This window comes from Mustela nivalis, assembly GCF_964662115.1.
Source record: "Mustela nivalis genome assembly, chromosome: 17".
Taxonomy (NCBI): Eukaryota; Metazoa; Chordata; class Mammalia; order Carnivora; family Mustelidae; genus Mustela; species Mustela nivalis.
The window spans coordinates 47,396,220-47,406,947 of NC_139036.1; the positions used below are offsets into that span (position 1 = coordinate 47,396,220).

The following is a 10,728-nucleotide window of genomic DNA, read 5'->3' on the forward strand; positions in this document are numbered from 1 at the left end:
TAAGTTAATAAATATACAGAGACATAGTTATTGTAAGATGGAGAGAGAGCATTCTTTTATGATTTGGAAAGCATGCAGAAGAGTCAACCGAAGAAAATACAAAAAGGGCTTGTATTGTCCTATATTTGATTTTGCTACAAGAAAGTAATATTGCTTTATATGTTTAAAATTATATATGTATTTATATGTATTTTTTTAAGTGGTTATGCCCTGAATAGCAAATGCTGATTAAAACAATTTCACTAAAAAAAAAAAAAAAATAGGAAGAAGTAGAGCAGGCAGTTAAGGAAAAGTTTTGGTACCAAAAGTAGCATAGGAGATAGAGGCCTATTGGTCCTATTAATGAGTACTGAAGCAACACTGGCTGCATGAAAAGATGGCAATTCCACAGGCTTTCCTAGGTTGTCAAACCAAGATTAATGGCCCAGCAATCAGAAGTAGTTCTCACCAGCTTAGGGGGACATGACAGTGCATTTTCTTTTTTGTGACTGCAGCAACTTCCTCAACTGTCTCTAGAGACTTTTGAAAGCAGCTAGATCTCCACATTTGGTAGAATCAGCACTAATAGCCTGTCCTCTCAACCGTAAGAACCCACAGCTGTGAGACATGTATTCACGCAGCCGCCATGAGCATATCCAGTTGGTTTGGCCCTTCCAATTTTATCATAAGAGTTCCCTGACTTGTTTCCACCTCTGCAGATCACACCCTCGGTTCTCACGTGAACTGCTTTAACCTCCTCACTAGGGAGAGCCTCCCCTCTATCCATTTTTCACCAGCAGCCACAATCATTTTTTTTTTTGAAAGCATAAATCCAACCATGTAACTTCCTCATGAAAATCCTTTAATATCTACTTCAAAGCCTTCTATAACAAAGGTATCTTCCGCCCACCTTTTTAAATTGAGCTCCTTCATTCTCCCTCTTATTCTCCCTGATATTCTGGTCATAACTGATCGCCTGCTAATTCCCATAACTTGCTAAGCTCTCTCCCACCTCTGGGCCTTCGCACTTAACAATTCCCGCCATCTGGACCTCACTTTCGCTGGCTCTTCACATGGCAAGATCTCTCAATCCTCCTCAGATCTCAGCTTAAAACTGCCATCTCCTCAGACTTCCATTTGTCACCTTATATAAGGAAGTCCTTCCTTGTTTTCTTCATCATAGCAACCTATATACTTCCTTCCTAACAGTTGTCACAATCTACTATTAATTTGTTGTATGTGAATACTTGTTTCTATGATCCATTTTCCCCTATAGAATATGAGCGCACTCATGAGGACAGGAACCCTTTCTGTCATGCTCACCTGGGGCTTCCTAGTGATTAATACGGTACCTAGCACACAGCACTCAGGAAATACTTTTTAAAATAATGAATTAAGTAAACAAAGGAATGATAAGTGATAACTAATTCTAAGCTTGCAACTAAAAATATTTGTGAAACTCTTCCGACAGCTCAATAGTGTCTTTTGTTCACTCTGTCACCATGTGTCAGGAATGAGTGAAGACACGCATTTCCACAAGGGTCCAATGAACAGTTATTAAGTAATATTTTCAAGACTGTGTTAAGCACTGACGAGGATACAGATGTAAGTTAGATAGATCTGTCTACTAGGACTTACTGGTTAGTGGTTTTAACAGACACATTTACAACTCGCTATAAATCAAGGCAGAGTGCTAGGCTAGAGGTATAAACAATGAGCAAGCAGCATGGGGGAGGAAGAGCGACGTGATAAATCTTCAGTGCCTGCTGCTATTGTTCTAAATTGTGACAAGTCAGTGGAGCCATAGCTCTTCTGCTTCACAGATCCCTGCCAACTGCCCAAAGACTTCATTGTCAGAGGACGAGTATCCATTTTCCCCAGGCCAGTGATGCCTTAACAGAACAGAAGGGCTATAGGAAACTGTGGGGTGAAGTGGGAGAAAGCAGGAAATCTCTATCCAGATTCCGTATTTAAAAAGATGGAACGCTGCTCCACCCACTTCTACGAAGGCAGATCCTGGGCACAGTCTACTTTTACAGTCTGCGACTTGGGGTTGACTTCATCCAGGTCTTTGATTTCACTTCCACGTTGAATCTGAAACAGTAGGACAAGCTGACTAGCAATGTATTTGGTATCCAGGTGCCATGAGAAAACCATGACGAGAACATGCCAAAGCAGTTACCGACTGATAAGCTAAAGATGGAAGAAATTTTTGCAAAGATGTGTGGGTGTCATTTGCTGAGAATTGATAGCAACAAGCAGACTGTAAGGCAGCAACCACCAAAGTGTGGCTGCAGGCAGAGATTTTAAGATGAGAGGTGAGAAGGATCAGGAATGTCAGTCTCTTGTCAATATTTGAGTTATAGTTATACTCCTTCACAGTGAAATAGTGGCAACAGAGACGCCTGCAAATTCAAGGCCAAAGTAGGTTAGTGAGTTAGAAAGCAGACCTGCAAGTCCTTGTGTTTCTTTTTCTTGACCCCATCTGCTTAGCATGGATTCATTCATGAAACATTTATTGAACTTCTACTCTACACCGAGGACTGTGCTATCCACTAGAGAAACTTAGACAAATGAGACACCTCCTGACACTAAAGCCATTACCTTCTAAAGGGGAACCAGACCCCAAGCAACCAACAATAGTGCCATAGTACGGAACACCCTAGGAACCTAGACAAAGAGGAAATGCTTTGCAGAAGAGGTGACATTCCCACTGGAATATCTTGAAGGATGAGTTGATTCCATGAAGCAGCTCTGCAGTGAGAGAGCACTATAGGCAGGGAAGACAAGGTCAGGGCAGGAGCAAAAGCAGGTGTGAAGATAGGAAATGCCTTTGTTGAGTTGTGAGAAGATGTGATTAGAGAGTCAGACACGAGATCAGAAAGAATGAATGGAAGGAAGTGTCACTAGGAAGAAAGCCTTGACTGCCATGTTTAAGACTTCACAATTTATTCTGTAAGTAACAGGGAGTCTCTATAACCTTTTAAGGACAAGGAGACAATGATTAAGTAACTCTGATAATGTAAAAAATAGTTCTAATGAGTGGTGTATGGAAGATGAGTTGAAGAAGAGAGAGTGCAGGTAGGAATACTAGTTATGAGGTTTATAGCAATAGCGTAGGTAAGAAATGCCAAGACCTGCAATGTGAGAATAGAGAGCAAGGTATACATGAGAGAGACATTTTGGAGATACTCAAAAGCACTGGGTCTTTTTGTGTGTACAGCCATTGAGGGTGGAGGGCTTAAAAATTACTGTGAAACTTACCTTGAATGGTGGCGGGAAGTGAAACTACTGACCAATATAGAACATTCTGAGGGAGGAGGGCTCCTAGCATGAGCAACGGCAGGAGGATGAATAATAGGATTCGTGGGAGGAGATGAGTCCTGTTTTGGACATGTTGTTAATGAATTACCTCCAAGGAAGGTGCACAAGTATATTTAGAATGTGACTTTGGAAAATAGGGGAAGAGAAGAGTCAAAGCATGGGGTTATGGATTTGAAAGTCATCAGCAAGTACCTGACAGCAGAAGTTGTAGGACTAAACAAGGTAACCCAAGTTAAGAGTATAGAACAGGAAGTTTAGAAGCATGTGAACAGAATAGTTATATTTGAACGCTAGGGGAAATGATGGACTAACTAATAATTTACAAGGGAAATATTAAAAGAAGACACAAGAGAAAGTAAGGTCACGCAAGTCAAAGGAAAAAACTTCTGGGCCAGGTCTGAAGTGATGAATATAATTTCTGCCTATATGCCATTAGCCAGAACTCCATCCTCCTCCCCACTTGAATAAGTGAATGCGAGGTTCCTGGCCAAGTCGCCACCTCCTAACAACAAGTGTTGACTGCGGAAGGGAGCGCAGATCTTTTGTAGACATCTGTCCTTCTTTGCCAGGTAATTCTGATCTTACTAGGTCTCCTAAATAATTCCCCACATCTACCTCTATGCTAGAAAGTCATTCCACAGCAGCCTCGCACATTACTTCTGCCCAAATTATAAGATAGTTCAGCTAAGCTTGTAAGCAACACCTTAGCAGCGTTCTGTAACTATACCACTTTATCATGTCTGAGCCCTGCACAGAAGAATATCAAAACACCTAAGTGGTGTTTCTCTGAAACACTAACGTGTTGTATATCGACTTTCGACATAACAGCTAATGAAATGTTGTGACTACACATCAGTGACTGTGACTAGAACAATGGAGAAAACATCCATGTCGGAAATATTTAAGTTAAACATTTGTTAGCATGTTTCCCTACTATAAATAGAAACTTTAAGTCTAGCTGTCTCCCTGGGGTGCTAAGCAAAAATTTATTAGAAAAACAATATATATTTTATGCTATTATATATTTTGCATAAAACAACTACTCTTCAGTTTCCAAACTGTTAAAACAGGTGGAGGGAAAGGAGGGTGATTCTTGCTTATAAAGGGTTTTTTTCTCTAAAAGTCTCCCTACTTCTGAAGTCTTGAGGTACAGGGAAACAGGGTTATCATGTAAGATGTTATCTCTTGATAACATCTTATCAATGATAATATCTTGATAATATCTTAAGAGCTCTTCACTGCCTTGTAATCTGTCAGTGTCCAAGGAGGAGCATCACTTATGTCCAGTAATCCATCTCAAGGGGCTGTTGATGCCTGCAAAAAGGAATGGAGATAGGATTGACCCTTCGCTCTTCTGGACACTACCTGCTCTACCTTTTATCAGAACTTACACATCTAGGACAAGGGAGAGGGGACAGGGCCAGGGGAGGAATCTGCAACTCTGACCTGTGATTGGTTCTTCCCTAAAATACCTCAAAAGCAAATCCATCTTGAATATAAAATTCAGTATCCTCTTGAAAAAAACCTCTGGTCTCCTTGAGAAATTTATATTCCTCCTATTAGCTTAAATGTTACATTATTTCTTAGGGACCAGTTCGCTGTCTTCGTCTCCCCTCTCTGCCTGAAATTACGCTACCAAGTTTTCCTGCATTGACTAACAGGGAATGGCACCCATACGCAGTAACTGTTCCCTGAAAGAGAAATATGTGGATTTCTCTTTTGGTCCTGAAGGCAGTGGGGTCAAGGTGTGAAGGGATAAAGATTGGGCTTAAGGATGAGGTATAGCATTTAAAAGTGAAAGTTCTGTTTGTACACACAGTTATCTGCCAATATATATAAAGTCACGTGGTTAATATTCATTCCTTAAGCATAGCACTATCCTAGTTCTTACAGAGAATATACATCTCACTTAATATAGCTCACTTAATTCTCACCACAGTCGCGAGAGGTGGTTATCACTATTCCTGTCTTGCAGAGAGGTTAAGTAGCTTTTCCAAGGTTACAGAGCTTCTAAGTGACAGAAGCAGGATTTGAACATGGGTCTATTTTGATTTTGCTTCAGAGATGAAGAGGCAGCACTGTGAATGCAGACAGGGAAATTTGCTATGTAGCTTTGAATCACAAGGTGATCTCATTATATATAAGCTGTGTGGAAATAATTCTGCCTTCGCTGCTACCCCCCACCCCCATTTGGTCTTTATTATCACATATGAACCCACACCAAAGTTGACTTCTATTACCATCATCTTTAATTATAGAAGGAAGACATAGTTGTGTTCAGTCATGCCTAAAATCATGTCACACTGATGAGGGCGCCCTCTGTTTTCTAACTAGTCTCTCCCAAAATGCCAATCAAAAAATGTCAAAATTAATTGCTGATTTTAATTATGTTAAGAATTCAGGGTTTATACCATACAAAGGAATACACTGCTCTTAATATTGGTTGACTTTTCACACAAAAATGCCCATTTTTCACAGAAATGAAAACCAAGTGGCTAATCTTGTCAGTGTGTTAACAGAACTAGGTTTCAGAAAACCCTGGGTTCTCATCCCATCTCTCTTTGATCCCAGCCGCGTAAGTTGGGGGCTGTCCTTCAGTCTTGCCAAGTCTCTGTCTTCCATGATAATATTAGGAGTAATATTTAGTCCTATGCCTATAGTATAGGTGTTTGTGAGAATCTAAAAAAGTATTTTTTAAATGATAAGGTCATGTGCAACTTTACAGTATTATTAATTTAGTCATTCTACAAATATGCGTTCCTGTTGCCTGGGAGTACATATGTGAAAAAAACATGGCTTCCAGCCTCCATATAGTCTTGTGGGAAGGCTGACATGCAGGCAGGTAGTGTGCTGTGGTCGGTGTGATAGGGGTGTGTACCTACTACAAGGATCCGAGGGAAAGAGCCCCTGAGTCTGTCTGGTGGGACCAGGGAGGACTTCATGGAGGAGATGGTGTGAACTGAAACTTCAGGAATGAGGAAGAGTTTGCCTTGTGAACTAAATGGGGAAGAGAATTACAGGCAGAGGGAAAGTGTGTTTGAGACCTAGAATGATTTACTCCATCTGAAAATACAAGCCCCAGGTAAAAGGGTAAAGAGAGACAAATAGACAAGGGACAAATTACAGAGAGCCTTTGAATACCATGCTACAGAGCTTAGATTATATATGGGAGGAAGTATAAGCCATTGAAGAATTTTGAGCAGACTTTTTATCAGGTTTCTACACTGTAGATTATTGACATGGGCCAGGGAGCAGGCAGAGGAGAAAACGAGGCTCTTGCAATTATCCAAGAGAGAAAGTATATAAAGGGAGGAGAAAAACAAGTGCTAGATTTTATGCCTGAGTGACTGGCAGTATATTAAAAAATAAAGAAATCCTAAACAGATTTGGTTTTTGTTTTTTATTTGACAGACACAGTGAGAGAAGGAACACACACAGGGGAGCAACAGAGGGAGAGGGAGAAGCAGGCTTCCCGCCGAGCAAGGAGCCCAATGGGGGGCTCCATCCCAGGACCCTGGGATCATGACCTGAGCCGAAGGCAGACGCTTAACAACTGAGCCATCCAGGTGCCCCATAAATGCATTTGGTTTTGAGGGAAAGCTTCAACTTCAGATAGTGTCATATGACAGGTCATTTGAAGGACGAGAGATCCAGCAGGCAATTAGAGAAGCAAAACAATATGTCTGTGCTAGAGATGTCGCTACTGTGAGAGCTGAAGCCAGGAGACTTATGAAATAAGAGGAAATGGGAAATAAAGCCGAGAAGTTACATCACTGAAGGAAATGGGAGAAAAAGCATCAGGGCAGTGTCACAGATACCGAGAGAAGAGAGTTCAGGGGAGGGAGTCAATAGGACCTAGTGCTGGAGGAAGAAAAGAAAAAGATAAAGCTCAAAGGCTCAAAGACAACCAATTAAGAGGCTGCTGGTAATCTCAGAGAATGGCGAGGCTAAGAGTCAAAAGAAGTGAGGTTGGAAGTGAGCAAATAATTAGAAAACAGAAATAAACACAGACAAGTGTAGTGTAACACATTCAGATGGTAGGTTAGCCAGTGGCCCCATATCTTATCAGAACAGTAAGGGACAGATGGAAATGCCAGCATATAATATAAATTGCTGTTTTCCTTTGTGTCCTGAACACCATAAACTCTGAGTCCAGTGAACTGATCAGAACCATTCTTTCATGAATAATGTGATATGCTTGTGTCCAAAAGGAAATGAACTATAGTTGTCACCTTCATCTATTCTTTGATTCATATTGCTTGCTGTTCTCCTTAGTGCGAGATCAACAACAGCAAAAGCAAGCACTGTCCTCTCGAGCTAGCTGAAGTGCATACTAAAGAAATGCACACATCGTACCGGGATTTCTTACTTATGGTAGTAAAACGAAAGCACTAGGGTGATGTCAGTTCTGTGTCTAATTCATTTCCTTGTCAGACCTGAGTTTTTTATCTTAACCCTGTTGGGAATGTCCTGAAGCGTGGGTAGGTAGTGGGTCAGAGCCTTGTATTCAGGGGTTCTGGTACTATGTAGCTGAGTCAATGGATGAGTCACTTAAAGCAGTAATTCTTACAGCAGGGAGGCTACAGTAATTTCAATGTTAATAACTGGGTAGGACTTTGAGAATTTGAGATAGGGCCTTTCCTAAATGTTGCATGTCACCTTCTAATATGCTCTGTTGAAATAACCTACCAACTAAATTGGACTTTCAAAGGATAAATGAAAGTTCAGGGGCACGTGGGTGGCTCAGTGGGTCAAGCCTCTGCCTTGGGCTCAGGTCATGGTCTCAGGGTCCTAGGATTGAGCCCCACATCGGGCTCTCTGCTCGGCGGGAACCTACTTCCTCCTCTCTCTCAGTCTGTCTCTCTGCCTATTTGTGATCTCTCTCTCCATCAAATAAATAAATAAAATCTTTAAAAAAAAAAAAAAAGAAAGTTCAATAGAAATTTCCAGATTTTGTGAATGTGGAGCAATCTGGGCTCATACCCTCCGATGATACTGATGATTCCATGCAGGCTACACTTCCCTGAGATAGTCTCTCAATTAAATAACTTCCTTCCCATTATGGTTAATCTTATCCAGTGAAATAAGTTGGTATGTTATCCACTAGAATTCAGCAATTCTTGAAACTCAAGGTTAGAACCTTGGTCAATTTGGAGACAACCTTACATTTGTCTGCAAAACAAATACATTTTTAATTATCTTTGATTTTTTTTTTTTTTAAGCTGCAGTAAAGAATCTGAAAACGAGGGGATGGGACAACTTACCCAGGAATCATTATAACAAAATTTCTCTTTAAAGTCTTTTTGGAGAGAAATTTCATTATAACGATTCCTGGGTAAGTTGTCCCATCCCCTCGTTTTCAGATTCTTTACTGCAGCTTAAAAAAAAAAAAAAAATCAAAGATAATTAAAAATGTATTTGTTTTGCAGACAAATGTGAGGTTGTCTCCAAATTTGTTTAAACCCGGCAGAGTAGCCAGTGTTCGATAGGAGAGAAAATCATCCAGTAGATATTTGGGCGTCTTTTTGGGGAAATATCATCAACGAAAGTTACTTGCTATTTTTTTACTGTCTTTTTGATTAATTCATTAGACTTGAAACTGAGACAGTGGTTTCATTTCCCTTTTTTATGGCACTCCAAGTGAAAGGAATAGAAGAGTTTTGTTACCAGTGGCATAAAGAACTCTGCTGACCACTAATCTGGCAGGCAGTAGAGAGACAGTTCTAAGTGTCTGCAGTTCCTACAACCTAGAGCAAATGTGGCAAGAGAGCACATCCCAAAGGTGATCCAGCGTCCTTTCTTTAATACCTAATTTTCTCTTGCTTCCAAAAAATGTTACTGAGAATGTTTATATGCAGTATTCTGTGTTAGGCACTCCAGGAAATATAAATAACTCAGAATTTCTGTCCTAATGTAAACAGAAATACACACACATCTTTTATACATACGTACATACATACATTCACACTTAAAGGAATATATCAGGGGCACCTGGGTGCATAGTTGGTTGGGCATCAGACTCTTGGTTTTGGCTCAGGTCTGATCTCAAGGTCATGAGATTGAGCCCTGCATCAGGCTCCACACTGACCATGAAGTCTGTTTGGTTTTCTCTCTCCCGCTCCCTCTGCACCTCCCCCCACCTTCAAATAAATAAAATCTTCTTTAAAGGAAGAATACGTACCATTAAGATGCTTTGAGCTAGAAGAACTAGAATACTCCTAACTCAAATGGAGTATAAATGTATTTTATACATAAAATAAAATATAAAGTAATGTATAAAGTATAAATGGGTTATTTCATATAACAAGTCCAAACTTCGGGGAGCTTCTGATGCCATATAGTCAGGGCCTAAGCTCTATTTTTCTGCGGTCCTCTTAGCTTAGCCCTTCTGTTAGCTTTGTCTTCAGACCAGGTGACCACATGATTACGAGAACCATGGCAGTTCTGAGTATCATGGGCTGATAAGACAACATGGGGGAGGCAGAAAAGAGAGTTTTCTCTTAAGAGATTAAGGGTCCATTATCAAGGAGATGGAGTGGATGCCATCTGGAAACCTGCAGTCGCACAGAGGAGAGGCATGAAATCGCATGCTGTATACCATACGAGAGAGATAACAATCTGTAATGCTTGTACCAAAAAGAAAATACTCCCTGTTTCTCAGCTGCAGGGAAGGTAGAGGGGATCAAAGCAAACTTCCCTTGGGGAAGAGGTGGTAAATCCATCTGGGGACCTGTTGAGCTTGAGGTACTGCGAGACCTCCAGGCAGAGAAATCCAACAAACCATTGGATATATATTGGTGGAAGTCTCGGAAGTCTAGATCAAGAAGAAGACTCAGGTGGTGGTGAAGGCTCTCGGGATGGATGAGCTACTGGAGAGAGGACAGACGGGGACCAAAACGGAGATCCTGAGGAGCACTGACATTTAAAGTATGGGTAGAATACGTGGAGAGTTCACAGAGACAGAATATAAAAATGAATCTTTTAATGCCATCTGTGTGTGGGATGGTGTAAGCCGACTAGAAATGACATTTTGTGATATTCACACATGTGATCTGGGTAAAGGACTGGTAAAAGTTAGAGACCTTTCAGTACCCATTATTTGCCCAGCAGCAGGTGCCCTTCTCTTAGAAACTGGTTGAATGAGACAGAGTTTCGGTGGACATCTGGATGGACCTGAACAGTCCCCCACCCAATGCAGAACATGGGACCATTAACATTCTAAAATGAGTCTCTTTTTCTTTGCAGGAGTGGTCACACATTACTTGCTTTCTGGTTTTCCCGCCAAGAGGGAAAACTAAACCGACAGCAGACTATTGAACTGGGACATCACATCCTCAAAGCACACATTTTTAAGGTAATTAGAGAAGTTGAAGGCTTTTTTCTTTCAATCTCCAGCAGGCTTTCCTTAACACTGTGGATGAAGCT

General features: G+C 40.9%; 1 protein-coding gene across 11 annotated transcripts in view; it reads left to right on the forward strand.

Moving 5' to 3' along the window:
- TANC2 (tetratricopeptide repeat, ankyrin repeat and coiled-coil containing 2) overlaps positions 1 to 10,728 on the forward strand; it is a 360,787-nt gene that overhangs the window by 302,820 nt on the left and 47,239 nt on the right. For all 11 annotated transcript variants that reach the window (XM_082706545.1, XM_082706546.1, XM_082706542.1 and 8 more), the window contains one exon: positions 10,549 to 10,657. In XM_082706545.1, coding sequence (XP_082562671.1) covers positions 10,549 to 10,657 — 109 coding nt within the window. The remainder of the gene's footprint in view (positions 1 to 10,548; positions 10,658 to 10,728) is intronic.